Here is an 18,023-nt window from a genome sequence, read left to right as displayed (position 1 = left end):
TGATCATTTCTGTGGCCTTCCTCCGGACCCGCTCAAACTGGTTCACGTCTGTCTTGTACTGGGGACCCCAGAGCTGGATGCAGTACTCCAGGTGGGGTCTCACGACAGCGGAGTAGAGTGGGTCCTGTACTGCGCTCTCCGTTTAGGAAGGGGAGTGCACGACATGTTCTGGTTCTCGATTCCATTCCTTTGACTGTCATCGGGAACGTTAGGAGCTTTTTCGTCCTCGTGCCTCTGCCCAGCTTAGACAGATGCCGAACTGACGGGAAGTCTTGCTTTTGCTGCTGTTGGACCTCGCCCTTCAGCTGGAGGGAACGTACTCAGCCGGACCCATGGCGTGCAATGGGAGTGGGGCTTGGCTTTGTGGCACTGCCATTTCAGGCGCTGTTTGGGCGCAGTTGTGCGGCCTTTCTTGTCATGCTTTGACTCTGTGGCCGTTGCTGCCACTCACCTGCAGTTCTGGCTGTAGGAAGCTTCGAAGGAAGGTTTTCCCCGGCAGGGTCTGGAGAAGGGTTTCAGACCGCGGGTTGCCCCTTGCTACGGACCAAAGCTCTGGGCAGCCGGGTTCTCCCAGCGTTGCCGTGAGCGTTGCTCTCCAGCTTTCCACGCGCTGCTGGGAAGCAAGCCGATGTTTTGGCAGCAGTGTGTGTGCTGTGCCTGCCTCCTTTGTGGTCACGACCCTTCCCGGTGTTTGGTTTCTCTACAAGTACACCGAGTCCAACACCAACTGCCACTTCAGCCACCCCCAGCACAACAGTTCCCATCACCGCTACAGCCAGGCAGCCAGCAGCAATTACCGCCACGCCCATACCCAGCCCAGCCATCACAAGCGAACTCACACCATCAGTCACCGCCCCAGTAACTTCAGCCTCTCCAGGTATTTAGCAGACCAACACTCTCTGCTCATGCTTTGCCACAGGAGAAATGAAGGGCTGTCGACTACTAAAGGCGCGTCATCTCCACAGCAGATACTGAGCTGGCAGGAAGTCTTACTTGTGCTGGTTTGGAGCTCTGTCCTTCTGCTGGAGAGAAGATTCCCAGAAGGGCCCGTTGCGCGAGATTAGAGTAGGCCTTGATTTAGAGTACCGCCTTGTCTGGGTGGGGCTGTGCAGAATTCCTTCCCTTTCTCCTCCTGCTTTCCCTCTGTCAGTGCTAATGTTTGCCTGTGGTTACAGACCTAGGAAGGAAGGATTCCCCTGGCAGGCTTTGGGGAAGAGTTTCACTCTGCAGGCTGCCACTTGCTGTGCACTGTGGTCTTTGGCTGCCGAGATCCACTAGTACTCTGGGAAGCTCTTCACCAGGCTGACGTTGCACCAAGGGGAAATGAGATGACCGTCAGGCAGGAACATATTCCTGTGCACGCTTCCTTCCCAGACCACAGCTTCCCCTCTCACTTCTTACGCCAGAGATAGCAAGGTGTTCTAAGTAATGGGGCAGAGACAGAAAGCCTCACAGAGCCTTACTCCTCCTCGTGTCTTACCTGTTGGTAGGTGTTTCCGATTTAGTGAGAAGCACATTACAGCAACATCCCTAGTCTCTTTGCTAGGAAAGGATTGTCATGACCCTGTCTGTGCACTCCTTTGGAACTAGTCTGCTTTCCGGGGCCGCAAAGGAAGGCCTAGTGACATAGGCCTTTACTGTGCTAAGGGAGGGCTGACCGCTATAGGTTTGTGGCAGCTGCCTAATGGGTAACTTCTGTTCGATGCATATTGTGTCCCACTCATGTGACTTGCACCTTTGTCTGTTTTCTCTGTCCCTGCTGTTTCTAACAGCCCCAACTTCGTCCGCAACGACCACAGTGTCCTCTCCACCCGTATCGACAACCACTGCCCCACCAACACCATCGGAGCTTTCCAGCACCACCACCACCACCACAATGCCCCCCAGCAGCACCACCAGCAGCACCCTGGGGACAACGACGACTGTTCCTGGCACATCAACGTCCACCCCCACTACCGCAAGCACGTTCCCAACACCAACAATAACCACCACAACGCCGCTGCCTCCGTCTTCAACACCAATAAGTAATTCTCTGGCTGTGTTGCCATTTGTTGCCTTGCTACGGGAGAAATCAAGGTTTATTGGCAGCTTAACGTGTGTCTTCAGTTTGGTACTCTGAGGGAGTGCAGTTGATGTGTATTTCCAAAAAAAATCATAGAATCATGGAATAGTTTGGGTTTGGAAGGGACCTTTGTAAAGATCATTGAGTCCAACCCCGCTGCTATGGGCAGGGACATCTTTCACTACGTCAGGTTGCTCAGAGCCCCATTCAGCCCGACCTTGAACGCTTCCAATGCTTGGGCATCCACACCTTCTCTGGGAAAGCTGTTCCAGTGTCTCACCAGCCTCATCAAAAAACATTTCTTCCTTATGTCCAATGTCCAACTTACCCTCTTTCAGTTTAAAGCCGTTGCCCCTTGTCCTGTAACGACAGGCCTTGGTAGAAAGTCTCTCTCTGTCTTTCTTCTAGGCCCCCCTTATATATTGAAAGGCCGCAATAAGGTCTTCCCGGAGCCTTCTCTTCTCCTGGCTGAACAACCCCAGCTCTCTCAGCCTCTCTTCCCAGGGGAGGTGTTCTAGCCCTCTGATCATTTCTGTGGCCTTCCTCCGGACCCGCTCAAACTGGTTCACGTCTGTCTTGTACTGGGGACCCCAGAGCTGGATGCAGTACTCCAGGTGGGGTCTCACGACAGCGGAGTAGAGTGGGTCCTGTACTGCGCTCTCCGTTTAGGAAGGGGAGTGCACGACATGTTCTGGTTCTCGATTCCATTCCTTTGACTGTCATCGGGAACGTTAGGAGCTTTTTCGTCCTCGTGCCTCTGCCCAGCTTTAGACAGATGCCGAACTGACGGGAAGTCTTGCTTTTGCTGCTGTTGGACCTCGCCCTTCAGCTGGAGGGAACGTACTCAGCCGGACCCATGGCGTGCAATGGGAGTGGGGCTTGGCTTTGTGGCACTGCCATTTCAGGCGCTGTTTGGGCGCAGTTGTGCGGCCTTTCTTGTCATGCTTTGACTCTGTGGCCGTTGCTGCCACTCACCTGCAGTTCTGGCTGTAGGAAGCTTCGAAGGAAGGTTTTCCCCGGCAGGGTCTGGAGAAGGGTTTCAGACCGCGGGTTGCCCCTTGCTACGGACCAAAGCTCTGGGCAGCCGGGTTCTCCCAGCGTTGCCGTGAGCGTTGCTCTCCAGCTTTCCACGCGCTGCTGGGAAGCAAGCCGATGTTTTGGCAGCAGTGTGTGTGCTGTGCCTGCCTCCTTTGTGGTCACGACCCTTCCCGGTGTTTGGTTTCTCTACAAGTACACCGAGTCCAACACCAACTGCCACTTCAGCCACCCCCAGCACAACAGTTCCCATCACCGCTACAGCCAGGCAGCCAGCAGCAATTACCGCCACGCCCATACCCAGCCCAGCCATCACAAGCGAACTCACACCATCAGTCACCGCCCCAGTAACTTCAGCCTCTCCAGGTATTTAGCAGACCAACACTCTCTGCTCATGCTTTGCCACAGGAGAAATGAAGGGCTGTCGACTACTAAAGGCGCGTCATCTCCACAGCAGATACTGAGCTGGCAGGAAGTCTTACTTGTGCTGGTTTGGAGCTCTGTCCTTCTGCTGGAGAGAAGATTCCCAGAAGGGCCCGTTGCGCGAGATTAGAGTAGGCCTTGATTTAGAGTACCGCCTTGTCTGGGTGGGGCTGTGCAGAATTCCTTCCCTTTCTCCTCCTGCTTTCCCTCTGTCAGTGCTAATGTTTGCCTGTGGTTACAGACCTAGGAAGGAAGGATTCCCCTGGCAGGCTTTGGGGAAGAGTTTCACTCTGCAGGCTGCCACTTGCTGTGCACTGTGGTCTTTGGCTGCCGAGATCCACTAGTGCTCTGGGAAGCTCTTCACCAGGCTGACGTTGCACCAAGGGGAAATGAGATGACCGTCAGGCAGGAACATATTCCTGTGCACGCTTCCTTCCCAGACCACAGCTTCCCCTCTCACTTCTTACGCCAGAGATAGCAAGGTGTTCTAAGTAATGGGGCAGAGACAGAAAGCCTCACAGAGCCTTACTCCTCCTCGTGTCTTACCTGTTGGTAGGTGTTTCCGATTTAGTGAGAAGCACATTACAGCAACATCCCTAGTCTCTTTGCTAGGAAAGGATTGTCATGACCCTGTCTGTGCACTCCTTTGGAACTAGTCTGCTTTCCGGGGCCGCAAAGGAAGGCCTAGTGACATAGGCCTTTACTGTGCTAAGGGAGGGCTGACCGCTATAGGTTTGTGGCAGCTGCCTAATGGGTAACTTCTGTTCGATGCATATTGTGTCCCACTCATGTGACTTGCACCTTTGTCTGTTTTCTCTGTCCCTGCTGTTTCTAACAGCCCCAACTTCGTCCGCAACGACCACAGTGTCCTCTCCACCCGTATCGACAACCACTGCCCCACCAACACCATCGGAGCTTTCCAGCACCACCACCACCACCACAATGCCCCCCAGCAGCACCACCAGCAGCACCCTGGGGACAACGACGACTGTTCCTGGCACATCAACGTCCACCCCCACTACCGCAAGCACGTTCCCAACACCAACAATAACCACCACAACGCCGCTGCCTCCGTCTTCAACACCAATAAGTAATTCTCTGGCTGTGTTGCCATTTGTTGCCTTGCTACGGGAGAAATCAAGGTTTATTGGCAGCTTAACGTGTGTCTTCAGTTTGGTACTCTGAGGGAGTGCAGTTGATGTGTATTTCCAAAAAAAATCATAGAATCATGGAATAGTTTGGGTTTGGAAGGGACCTTTGTAAAGATCATTGAGTCCAACCCCGCTGCTATGGGCAGGGACATCTTTCACTACGTCAGGTTGCTCAGAGCCCCATTCAGCCCGACCTTGAACGCTTCCAATGCTTGGGCATCCACACCTTCTCTGGGAAAGCTGTTCCAGTGTCTCACCAGCCTCATCAAAAAACATTTCTTCCTTATGTCCAATGTCCAACTTACCCTCTTTCAGTTTAAAGCCGTTGCCCCTTGTCCTGTAACGACAGGCCTTGGTAGAAAGTCTCTCTCTGTCTTTCTTCTAGGCCCCCTTATATATTGAAAGGCCGCAATAAGGTCTTCCCGGAGCCTTCTCTTCTCCTGGCTGAACAACCCCAGCTCTCTCAGCCTCTCTTCCCAGGGGAGGTGTTCTAGCCCTCTGATCATTTCTGTGGCCTTCCTCCGGACCCGCTCAAACTGGTTCACGTCTGTCTTGTACTGGGGACCCCAGAGCTGGATGCAGTACTCCAGGTGGGGTCTCACGACAGCGGAGTAGAGTGGGTCCTGTACTGCGCTCTCCGTTTAGGAAGGGGAGTGCACGACATGTTCTGGTTCTCGATTCCATTCCTTTGACTGTCATCGGGAACGTTAGGAGCTTTTTCGTCCTCGTGCCTCTGCCCAGCTTAGACAGATGCCGAACTGACGGGAAGTCTTGCTTTTGCTGCTGTTGGACCTCGCCCTTCAGCTGGAGGGAACGTACTCAGCCGGACCCATGGCGTGCAATGGGAGTGGGGCTTGGCTTTGTGGCACTGCCATTTCAGGCGCTGTTTGGGCGCAGTTGTGCGGCCTTTCTTGTCATGCTTTGACTCTGTGGCCGTTGCTGCCACTCACCTGCAGTTCTGGCTGTAGGAAGCTTCGAAGGAAGGTTTTCCCCGGCAGGGTCTGGAGAAGGGTTTCAGACCGCGGGTTGCCCCTTGCTACGGACCAAAGCTCTGGGCAGCCGGGTTCTCCCAGCGTTGCCGTGAGCGTTGCTCTCCAGCTTTCCACGCGCTGCTGGGAAGCAAGCCGATGTTTTGGCAGCAGTGTGTGTGCTGTGCCTGCCTCCTTTGTGGTCACGACCCTTCCCGGTGTTTGGTTTCTCTACAAGTACACCGAGTCCAACACCAACTGCCACTTCAGCCACCCCCAGCACAACAGTTCCCATCACCGCTACAGCCAGGCAGCCAGCAGCAATTACCGCCACGCCCATACCCAGCCCAGCCATCACAAGCGAACTCACACCATCAGTCACCGCCCCAGTAACTTCAGCCTCTCCAGGTATTTAGCAGACCAACACTCTCTGCTCATGCTTTGCCACAGGAGAAATGAAGGGCTGTCGACTACTAAAGGCGCGTCATCTCCACAGCAGATACTGAGCTGGCAGGAAGTCTTACTTGTGCTGGTTTGGAGCTCTGTCCTTCTGCTGGAGAGAAGATTCCCAGAAGGGCCCGTTGCGCGAGATTAGAGTAGGCCTTGATTTAGAGTACCGCCTTGTCTGGGTGGGGCTGTGCAGAATTCCTTCCCTTTCTCCTCCTGCTTTCCCTCTGTCAGTGCTAATGTTTGCCTGTGGTTACAGACCTAGGAAGGAAGGATTCCCCTGGCAGGCTTTGGGGAAGAGTTTCACTCTGCAGGCTGCCACTTGCTGTGCACTGTGGTCTTTGGCTGCCGAGATCCACTAGTACTCTGGGAAGCTCTTCACCAGGCTGACGTTGCACCAAGGGGAAATGAGATGACCGTCAGGCAGGAACATATTCCTGTGCACGCTTCCTTCCCAGACCACAGCTTCCCCTCTCACTTCTTACGCCAGAGATAGCAAGGTGTTCTAAGTAATGGGGCAGAGACAGAAAGCCTCACAGAGCCTTACTCCTCCTCGTGTCTTACCTGTTGGTAGGTGTTTCCGATTTAGTGAGAAGCACATTACAGCAACATCCCTAGTCTCTTTGCTAGGAAAGGATTGTCATGACCCTGTCTGTGCACTCCTTTGGAACTAGTCTGCTTTCCGGGGCCGCAAAGGAAGGCCTAGTGACATAGGCCTTTACTGTGCTAAGGGAGGGCTGACCGCTATAGGTTTGTGGCAGCTGCCTAATGGGTAACTTCTGTTCGATGCATATTGTGTCCCACTCATGTGACTTGCACCTTTGTCTGTTTTCTCTGTCCCTGCTGTTTCTAACAGCCCCAACTTCGTCCGCAACGACCACAGTGTCCTCTCCACCCGTATCGACAACCACTGCCCCACCAACACCATCGGAGCTTTCCAGCACCACCACCACCACCACAATGCCCCCCAGCAGCACCACCAGCAGCACCCTGGGGACAACGACGACTGTTCCTGGCACATCAACGTCCACCCCCACTACCGCAAGCACGTTCCCAACACCAACAATAACCACCACAACGCCGCTGCCTCCGTCTTCAACACCAATAAGTAATTCTCTGGCTGTGTTGCCATTTGTTGCCTTGCTACGGGAGAAATCAAGGTTTATTGGCAGCTTAACGTGTGTCTTCAGTTTGGTACTCTGAGGGAGTGCAGTTGATGTGTATTTCCAAAAAAATCATAGAATCATGGAATAGTTTGGGTTTGGAAGGGACCTTTGTAAAGATCATTGAGTCCAACCCCGCTGCTATGGGCAGGGACATCTTTCACTACGTCAGGTTGCTCAGAGCCCCATTCAGCCCGACCTTGAACGCTTCCAATGCTTGGGCATCCACACCTTCTCTGGGAAAGCTGTTCCAGTGTCTCACCAGCCTCATCAAAAAACATTTCTTCCTTATGTCCAATGTCCAACTTACCCTCTTTCAGTTTAAAGCCGTTGCCCCTTGTCCTGTAACGACAGGCCTTGGTAGAAAGTCTCTCTCTGTCTTTCTTCTAGGCCCCCCTTATATATTGAAAGGCCGCAATAAGGTCTTCCCGGAGCCTTCTCTTCTCCTGGCTGAACAACCCCAGCTCTCTCAGCCTCTCTTCCCAGGGGAGGTGTTCTAGCCCTCTGATCATTTCTGTGGCCTTCCTCCGGACCCGCTCAAACTGGTTCACGTCTGTCTTGTACTGGGGACCCCAGAGCTGGATGCAGTACTCCAGGTGGGGTCTCACGACAGCGGAGTAGAGTGGGTCCTGTACTGCGCTCTCCGTTTAGGAAGGGGAGTGCACGACATGTTTCTGGTTCTCGATTCCATTCCTTTGACTGTCATCGGGAACGTTAGGAGCTTTTTCGTCCTCGTGCCTCTGCCCAGCTTTAGACAGATGCCGAACTGACGGGAAGTCTTGCTTTTGCTGCTGTTGGACCTCGCCCTTCAGCTGGAGGGAACGTACTCAGCCGGACCCATGGCGTGCAATGGGAGTGGGGCTTGGCTTTGTGGCACTGCCATTTCAGGCGCTGTTTGGGCGCAGTTGTGCGGCCTTTCTTGTCATGCTTTGACTCTGTGGCCGTTGCTGCCACTCACCTGCAGTTCTGGCTGTAGGAAGCTTCGAAGGAAGGTTTTCCCCGGCAGGGTCTGGAGAAGGGTTTCAGACCGCGGGTTGCCCCTTGCTACGGACCAAAGCTCTGGGCAGCCGGGTTCTCCCAGCGTTGCCGTGAGCGTTGCTCTCCAGCTTTCCACGCGCTGCTGGGAAGCAAGCCGATGTTTTGGCAGCAGTGTGTGTGCTGTGCCTGCCTCCTTTGTGGTCACGACCCTTCCCGGTGTTTGGTTTCTCTACAAGTACACCGAGTCCAACACCAACTGCCACTTCAGCCACCCCCAGCACAACAGTTCCCATCACCGCTACAGCCAGGCAGCCAGCAGCAATTACCGCCACGCCCATACCCAGCCCAGCCATCACAAGCGAACTCACACCATCAGTCACCGCCCCAGTAACTTCAGCCTCTCCAGGTATTTAGCAGACCAACACTCTCTGCTCATGCTTTGCCACAGGAGAAATGAAGGGCTGTCGACTACTAAAGGCGCGTCATCTCCACAGCAGATACTGAGCTGGCAGGAAGTCTTACTTGTGCTGGTTTGGAGCTCTGTCCTTCTGCTGGAGAGAAGATTCCCAGAAGGGCCCGTTGCGCGAGATTAGAGTAGGCCTTGATTTAGAGTACCGCCTTGTCTGGGTGGGGCTGTGCAGAATTCCTTCCCTTTCTCCTCCTGCTTTCCCTCTGTCAGTGCTAATGTTTGCCTGTGGTTACAGACCTAGGAAGGAAGGATTCCCCTGGCAGGCTTTGGGGAAGAGTTTCACTCTGCAGGCTGCCACTTGCTGTGCACTGTGGTCTTTGGCTGCCGAGATCCACTAGTACTCTGGGAAGCTCTTCACCAGGCTGACGTTGCACCAAGGGGAAATGAGATGACCGTCAGGCAGGAACATATTCCTGTGCACGCTTCCTTCCCAGACCACAGCTTCCCCTCTCACTTCTTACGCCAGAGATAGCAAGGTGTTCTAAGTAATGGGGCAGAGACAGAAAGCCTCACAGAGCCTTACTCCTCCTCGTGTCTTACCTGTTGGTAGGTGTTTCCGATTTAGTGAGAAGCACATTACAGCAACATCCCTAGTCTCTTTGCTAGGAAAGGATTGTCATGACCCTGTCTGTGCACTCCTTTGGAACTAGTCTGCTTTCCGGGGCCGCAAAGGAAGGCCTAGTGACATAGGCCTTTACTGTGCTAAGGGAGGGCTGACCGCTATAGGTTTGTGGCAGCTGCCTAATGGGTAACTTCTGTTCGATGCATATTGTGTCCCACTCATGTGACTTGCACCTTTGTCTGTTTTCTCTGTCCCTGCTGTTTCTAACAGCCCCAACTTCGTCCGCAACGACCACAGTGTCCTCTCCACCCGTATCGACAACCACTGCCCCACCAACACCATCGGAGCTTTCCAGCACCACCACCACCACCACAATGCCCCCCAGCAGCACCACCAGCAGCACCCTGGGGACAACGACGACTGTTCCTGGCACATCAACGTCCACCCCCACTACCGCAAGCACGTTCCCAACACCAACAATAACCACCACAACGCCGCTGCCTCCGTCTTCAACACCAATAAGTAATTCTCTGGCTGTGTTGCCATTTGTTGCCTTGCTACGGGAGAAATCAAGGTTTATTGGCAGCTTAACGTGTGTCTTCAGTTTGGTACTCTGAGGGAGTGCAGTTGATGTGTATTTCCAAAAAAATCATAGAATCATGGAATAGTTTGGGTTTGGAAGGGACCTTTGTAAAGATCATTGAGTCCAACCCCGCTGCTATGGGCAGGGACATCTTTCACTACGTCAGGTTGCTCAGAGCCCCATTCAGCCCGACCTTGAACGCTTCCAATGCTTGGGCATCCACACCTTCTCTGGGAAAGCTGTTCCAGTGTCTCACCAGCCTCATCAAAAAACATTTCTTCCTTATGTCCAATGTCCAACTTACCCTCTTTCAGTTTAAAGCCGTTGCCCCTTGTCCTGTAACGACAGGCCTTGGTAGAAAGTCTCTCTCTGTCTTTCTTCTAGGCCCCCCTTATATATTGAAAGGCCGCAATAAGGTCTTCCCGGAGCCTTCTCTTCTCCTGGCTGAACAACCCCAGCTCTCTCAGCCTCTCTTCCCAGGGGAGGTGTTCTAGCCCTCTGATCATTTCTGTGGCCTTCCTCCGGACCCGCTCAAACTGGTTCACGTCTGTCTTGTACTGGGGACCCCAGAGCTGGATGCAGTACTCCAGGTGGGGTCTCACGACAGCGGAGTAGAGTGGGTCCTGTACTGCGCTCTCCGTTTAGGAAGGGGAGTGCACGACATGTTTCTGGTTCTCGATTCCATTCCTTTGACTGTCATCGGGAACGTTAGGAGCTTTTTCGTCCTCGTGCCTCTGCCCAGCTTTAGACAGATGCTGAACTGACGGGAAGTCTTGCTTTTGCTGCTGTTGGACCTCGCCCTTCAGCTGGAGGGAACGTACTCAGCCGGACCCATGGCGTGCAATGGGAGTGGGGCTTGGCTTTGTGGCACTGCCATTTCAGGCGCTGTTTGGGCGCAGTTGTGCGGCCTTTCTTGTCATGCTTTGACTCTGTGGCCGTTGCTGCCACTCACCTGCAGTTCTGGCTGTAGGAAGCTTCGAAGGAAGGTTTTCCCCGGCAGGGTCTGGAGAAGGGTTTCAGACCGCGGGTTGCCCCTTGCTACGGACCAAAGCTCTGGGCAGCCGGGTTCTCCCAGCGTTGCCGTGAGCGTTGCTCTCCAGCTTTCCACGCGCTGCTGGGAAGCAAGCCGATGTTTTGGCAGCAGTGTGTGTGCTGTGCCTGCCTCCTTTGTGGTCACGACCCTTCCCGGTGTTTGGTTTCTCTACAAGTACACCGAGTCCAACACCAACTGCCACTTCAGCCACCCCCAGCACAACAGTTCCCATCACCGCTACAGCCAGGCAGCCAGCAGCAATTACCGCCACGCCCATACCCAGCCCAGCCATCACAAGCGAACTCACACCATCAGTCACCGCCCCAGTAACTTCAGCCTCTCCAGGTATTTAGCAGACCAACACTCTCTGCTCATGCTTTGCCACAGGAGAAATGAAGGGCTGTCGACTACTAAAGGCGCGTCATCTCCACAGCAGATACTGAGCTGGCAGGAAGTCTTACTTGTGCTGGTTTGGAGCTCTGTCCTTCTGCTGGAGAGAAGATTCCCAGAAGGGCCCGTTGCGCGAGATTAGAGTAGGCCTTGATTTAGAGTACCGCCTTGTCTGGGTGGGGCTGTGCAGAATTCCTTCCCTTTCTCCTCCTGCTTTCCCTCTGTCAGTGCTAATGTTTGCCTGTGGTTACAGACCTAGGAAGGAAGGATTCCCCTGGCAGGCTTTGGGGAAGAGTTTCACTCTGCAGGCTGCCACTTGCTGTGCACTGTGGTCTTTGGCTGCCGAGATCCACTAGTACTCTGGGAAGCTCTTCACCAGGCTGACGTTGCACCAAGGGGAAATGAGATGACCGTCAGGCAGGAACATATTCCTGTGCACGCTTCCTTCCCAGACCACAGCTTCCCCTCTCACTTCTTACGCCAGAGATAGCAAGGTGTTCTAAGTAATGGGGCAGAGACAGAAAGCCTCACAGAGCCTTACTCCTCCTCGTGTCTTACCTGTTGGTAGGTGTTTCCGATTTAGTGAGAAGCACATTACAGCAACATCCCTAGTCTCTTTGCTAGGAAAGGATTGTCATGACCCTGTCTGTGCACTCCTTTGGAACTAGTCTGCTTTCCGGGGCCGCAAAGGAAGGCCTAGTGACATAGGCCTTTACTGTGCTAAGGGAGGGCTGACCGCTATAGGTTTGTGGCAGCTGCCTAATGGGTAACTTCTGTTCGATGCATATTGTGTCCCACTCATGTGACTTGCACCTTTGTCTGTTTTCTCTGTCCCTGCTGTTTCTAACAGCCCCAACTTCGTCCGCAACGACCACAGTGTCCTCTCCACCCGTATCGACAACCACTGCCCCACCAACACCATCGGAGCTTTCCAGCACCACCACCACCACCACAATGCCCCCCAGCAGCACCACCAGCAGCACCCTGGGGACAACGACGACTGTTCCTGGCACATCAACGTCCACCCCCACTACCGCAAGCACGTTCCCAACACCAACAATAACCACCACAACGCCGCTGCCTCCGTCTTCAACACCAATAAGTAATTCTCTGGCTGTGTTGCCATTTGTTGCCTTGCTACGGGAGAAATCAAGGTTTATTGGCAGCTTAACGTGTGTCTTCAGTTTGGTACTCTGAGGGAGTGCAGTTGATGTGTATTTCCAAAAAAAATCATAGAATCATGGAATAGTTTGGGTTTGGAAGGGACCTTTGTAAAGATCATTGAGTCCAACCCCGCTGCTATGGGCAGGGACATCTTTCACTACGTCAGGTTGCTCAGAGCCCCATTCAGCCCGACCTTGAACGCTTCCAATGCTTGGGCATCCACACCTTCTCTGGGAAAGCTGTTCCAGTGTCTCACCAGCCTCATCAAAAAACATTTCTTCCTTATGTCCAATGTCCAACTTACCCTCTTTCAGTTTAAAGCCGTTGCCCCTTGTCCTGTAACGATAGGCCTTGGTAGAAAGTCTCTCTCTGTCTTTCTTCTAGGCCCCCCTTATATATTGAAAGGCCGCAATAAGGTCTTCCCGGAGCCTTCTCTTCTCCTGGCTGAACAACCCCAGCTCTCTCAGCCTCTCTTCCCAGGGGAGGTGTTCTAGCCCTCTGATCATTTCTGTGGCCTTCCTCCGGACCCGCTCAAACTGGTTCACGTCTGTCTTGTACTGGGGACCCCAGAGCTGGATGCAGTACTCCAGGTGGGGTCTCACGACAGCGGAGTAGAGTGGGTCCTGTACTGCGCTCTCCGTTTAGGAAGGGGAGTGCACGACATGTTTCTGGTTCTCGATTCCATTCCTTTGACTGTCATCGGGAACGTTAGGAGCTTTTTCGTCCTCGTGCCTCTGCCCAGCTTTAGACAGATGCTGAACTGACGGGAAGTCTTGCTTTTGCTGCTGTTGGACCTCGCCCTTCAGCTGGAGGGAACGTACTCAGCCGGACCCATGGCGTGCAATGGGAGTGGGGCTTGGCTTTGTGGCACTGCCATTTCAGGCGCTGTTTGGGCGCAGTTGTGCGGCCTTTCTTGTCATGCTTTGACTCTGTGGCCGTTGCTGCCACTCACCTGCAGTTCTGGCTGTAGGAAGCTTCGAAGGAAGGTTTTCCCCGGCAGGGTCTGGAGAAGGGTTTCAGACCGCGGGTTGCCCCTTGCTACGGACCAAAGCTCTGGGCAGCCGGGTTCTCCCAGCGTTGCCGTGAGCGTTGCTCTCCAGCTTTCCACGCGCTGCTGGGAAGCAAGCCGATGTTTTGGCAGCAGTGTGTGTGCTGTGCCTGCCTCCTTTGTGGTCACGACCCTTCCCGGTGTTTGGTTTCTCTACAAGTACACCGAGTCCAACACCAACTGCCACTTCAGCCACCCCCAGCACAACAGTTCCCATCACCGCTACAGCCAGGCAGCCAGCAGCAATTACCGCCACGCCCATACCCAGCCCAGCCATCACAAGCGAACTCACACCATCAGTCACCGCCCCAGTAACTTCAGCCTCTCCAGGTATTTAGCAGACCAACACTCTCTGCTCATGCTTTGCCACAGGAGAAATGAAGGGCTGTCGACTACTAAAGGCGCGTCATCTCCACAGCAGATACTGAGCTGGCAGGAAGTCTTACTTGTGCTGGTTTGGAGCTCTGTCCTTCTGCTGGAGAGAAGATTCCCAGAAGGGCCCGTTGCGCGAGATTAGAGTAGGCCTTGATTTAGAGTACCGCCTTGTCTGGGTGGGGCTGTGCAGAATTCCTTCCCTTTCTCCTCCTGCTTTCCCTCTGTCAGTGCTAATGTTTGCCTGTGGTTACAGACCTAGGAAGGAAGGATTCCCCTGGCAGGCTTTGGGGAAGAGTTTCACTCTGCAGGCTGCCACTTGCTGTGCACTGTGGTCTTTGGCTGCCGAGATCCACTAGTACTCTGGGAAGCTCTTCACCAGGCTGACGTTGCACCAAGGGGAAATGAGATGACCGTCAGGCAGGAACATATTCCTGTGCACGCTTCCTTCCCAGACCACAGCTTCCCCTCTCACTTCTTACGCCAGAGATAGCAAGGTGTTCTAAGTAATGGGGCAGAGACAGAAAGCCTCACAGAGCCTTACTCCTCCTCGTGTCTTACCTGTTGGTAGGTGTTTCCGATTTAGTGAGAAGCACATTACAGCAACATCCCTAGTCTCTTTGCTAGGAAAGGATTGTCATGACCCTGTCTGTGCACTCCTTTGGAACTAGTCTGCTTTCCGGGGCCGCAAAGGAAGGCCTAGTGACATAGGCCTTTACTGTGCTAAGGGAGGGCTGACCGCTATAGGTTTGTGGCAGCTGCCTAATGGGTAACTTCTGTTCGATGCATATTGTGTCCCACTCATGTGACTTGCACCTTTGTCTGTTTTCTCTGTCCCTGCTGTTTCTAACAGCCCCAACTTCGTCCGCAACGACCACAGTGTCCTCTCCACCCGTATCGACAACCACTGCCCCACCAACACCATCGGAGCTTTCCAGCACCACCACCACCACCACAATGCCCCCCAGCAGCACCACCAGCAGCACCCTGGGGACAACGACGACTGTTCCTGGCACATCAACGTCCACCCCCACTACCGCAAGCACGTTCCCAACACCAACAATAACCACCACAACGCCGCTGCCTCCGTCTTCAACACCAATAAGTAATTCTCTGGCTGTGTTGCCATTTGTTGCCTTGCTACGGGAGAAATCAAGGTTTATTGGCAGCTTAACGTGTGTCTTCAGTTTGGTACTCTGAGGGAGTGCAGTTGATGTGTATTTCCAAAAAAATCATAGAATCATGGAATAGTTTGGGTTTGGAAGGGACCTTTGTAAAGATCATTGAGTCCAACCCCGCTGCTATGGGCAGGGACATCTTTCACTACGTCAGGTTGCTCAGAGCCCCATTCAGCCCGACCTTGAACGCTTCCAATGCTTGGGCATCCACACCTTCTCTGGGAAAGCTGTTCCAGTGTCTCACCAGCCTCATCAAAAAACATTTCTTCCTTATGTCCAATGTCCAACTTACCCTCTTTCAGTTTAAAGCCGTTGCCCCTTGTCCTGTAACGACAGGCCTTGGTAGAAAGTCTCTCTCTGTCTTTCTTCTAGGCCCCCTTATATATTGAAAGGCCGCAATAAGGTCTTCCCGGAGCCTTCTCTTCTCCTGGCTGAACAACCCCAGCTCTCTCAGCCTCTCTTCCCAGGGGAGGTGTTCTAGCCCTCTGATCATTTCTGTGGCCTTCCTCCGGACCCGCTCAAACTGGTTCACGTCTGTCTTGTACTGGGGACCCCAGAGCTGGATGCAGTACTCCAGGTGGGGTCTCACGACAGCGGAGTAGAGTGGGTCCTGTACTGCGCTCTCCGTTTAGGAAGGGGAGTGCACGACATGTTTCTGGTTCTCGATTCCATTCCTTTGACTGTCATCGGGAACGTTAGGAGCTTTTTCGTCCTCGTGCCTCTGCCCAGCTTAGACAGATGCCGAACTGACGGGAAGTCTTGCTTTTGCTGCTGTTGGACCTCGCCCTTCAGCTGGAGGGAACGTACTCAGCCGGACCCATGGCGTGCAATGGGAGTGGGGCTTGGCTTTGTGGCACTGCCATTTCAGGCGCTGTTTGGGCGCAGTTGTGCGGCCTTTCTTGTCATGCTTTGACTCTGTGGCCGTTGCTGCCACTCACCTGCAGTTCTGGCTGTAGGAAGCTTCGAAGGAAGGTTTTCCCCGGCAGGGTCTGGAGAAGGGTTTCAGACCGCGGGTTGCCCCTTGCTACGGACCAAAGCTCTGGGCAGCCGGGTTCTCCCAGCGTTGCCGTGAGCGTTGCTCTCCAGCTTTCCACGCGCTGCTGGGAAGCAAGCCGATGTTTTGGCAGCAGTGTGTGTGCTGTGCCTGCCTCCTTTGTGGTCACGACCCTTCCCGGTGTTTGGTTTCTCTACAAGTACACCGAGTCCAACACCAACTGCCACTTCAGCCACCCCCAGCACAACAGTTCCCATCACCGCTACAGCCAGGCAGCCAGCAGCAATTACCGCCACGCCCATACCCAGCCCAGCCATCACAAGCGAACTCACACCATCAGTCACCGCCCCAGTAACTTCAGCCTCTCCAGGTATTTAGCAGACCAACACTCTCTGCTCATGCTTTGCCACAGGAGAAATGAAGGGCTGTCGACTACTAAAGGCGCGTCATCTCCACAGCAGATACTGAGCTGGCAGGAAGTCTTACTTGTGCTGGTTTGGAGCTCTGTCCTTCTGCTGGAGAGAAGATTCCCAGAAGGGCCCGTTGCGCGAGATTAGAGTAGGCCTTGATTTAGAGTACCGTCATTTTAGGCCTTGTCTGGGTGGGGCTGTGCAGAATTCCTTCCCTTTCTCCTCCTGCTTTCCCTCTGTCAGTGCTAATGTTTGCCTGTGGTTACAGACCTAGGAAGGAAGGATTCCCCTGGCAGGCTTTGGGGAAGAGTTTCACTCTGCAGGCTGCCACTTGCTGTGCACTGTGGTCTTTGGCTGCCGAGATCCACTAGTACTCTGGGAAGCTCTTCACCAGGCTGACGTTGCACCAAGGGGAAATGAGATGACCGTCAGGCAGGAACATATTCCTGTGCACGCTTCCTTCCCAGACCACAGCTTCCCCTCTCACTTCTTACGCCAGAGATAGCAAGGTGTTCTAAGTAATGGGGCAGAGACAGAAAGCCTCACAGAGCCTTACTCCTCCTCGTGCCTTACCTGTTGGTAGGTGTTTCCGATTTAGTGAGAAGCACATTACAGCAACATCCCTAGTCTCTTTGCTAGGAAAGGATTGTCATGACCCTGTCTGTGCACTCCTTTGGAACTAGTCTGCTTTCCGGGGCCGCAAAGGAAGGCCTAGTGACATAGGCCTTTACTGTGCTAAGGGAGGGCTGACCGCTATAGGTTTGTGGCAGCTGCCTAATGGGTAACTTCTGTTCGATGCATATTGTGTCCCACTCATGTGACTTGCACCTTTGTCTGTTTTCTCTGTCCCTGCTGTTTCTAACAGCCCCAACTTCGTCCACAACGACCACAGTGTCCTCTCCACCCGTATCGACAACCACTGCCCCACCAACACCATCGGAGCTTTCCAGCACCACCACCACCACCACAATGCCCCCCAGCAGCACCACCAGCAGCACCCTGGGGACAACGACGACTGTTCCTGGCACATCAACGTCCACCCCCGCTACCGCAAGCACGTTCCCAACACCAACAATAATAACCAAAATTCCACTGCCTCCGTCTTCAGCACCAATAAGTAATTCTCTGGCTGTGTTGCCATTTGTTGCCTTGCTACGGGAGAAATCAAGGTTTATTGGCAGCTTAACGTACTCAGCCAGACCCATGGCGTGCAATGGGAGTGGGGCTTGGCTTTGTGGCACTGTCATTTCAGGCGCTGTTTGGGCGCAGCTGTGTGCACTTTCTTGCCTTTCTTGTCATGCTTTGACTCTGTGGCCGTTGCTGCCACTCACCTGCAGTTCTGGCTGTAGGAAGCTTCGAAGGAAGGTTTTCCCCGGCAGGGTCTGGAGAAGGGTTTCAGACCGTGGTTTGCCCCTTGCTACGGACCAAAGCTCTGGGCAGCCGGGTTCTCCCAGCGTTGCCGTGAGCGTTGCTCTCCAGCTTTCCACGCGCTGCTTGGAAGCAAGCCGATGTTTTGGCAGGAATGCGAGACTACGTAACATTTCTAATGATGGTGTGACTGTACACCATCTGTTCTTGTATTTCCTTCGGAAC

The 18,023-nt window shown here is 53.9% G+C and overlaps 1 protein-coding gene across 1 annotated transcript in view; it reads left to right on the top strand.

The window, feature by feature from the left end:
- MUC2 (mucin 2, oligomeric mucus/gel-forming) overlaps positions 1-18,023 on the top strand; it is a 92,421-nt gene that overhangs the window by 59,626 nt on the left and 14,772 nt on the right. Inside the window, exons 39-42 of the mRNA XM_087746666.1 lie at positions 1,667-2,110; positions 12,009-12,452; positions 14,596-14,953; positions 17,296-17,547. Coding sequence (XP_087602792.1) covers positions 1,667-2,110; positions 12,009-12,452; positions 14,596-14,953; positions 17,296-17,547 — 1,498 coding nt within the window. The remainder of the gene's footprint in view (positions 1-1,666; positions 2,111-12,008; positions 12,453-14,595; positions 14,954-17,295; positions 17,548-18,023) is intronic.

Source organism: Nipponia nippon, unplaced genomic scaffold (assembly GCF_047370975.1).
Source record: "Nipponia nippon isolate SJK-2023a ecotype South Korea unplaced genomic scaffold, ASM4737097v1 scaffold_10, whole genome shotgun sequence".
NCBI classification, from domain to species: Eukaryota; Metazoa; Chordata; class Aves; order Pelecaniformes; family Threskiornithidae; genus Nipponia; species Nipponia nippon.
This window is presented reverse-complemented; position numbering and strand designations above follow the sequence as displayed.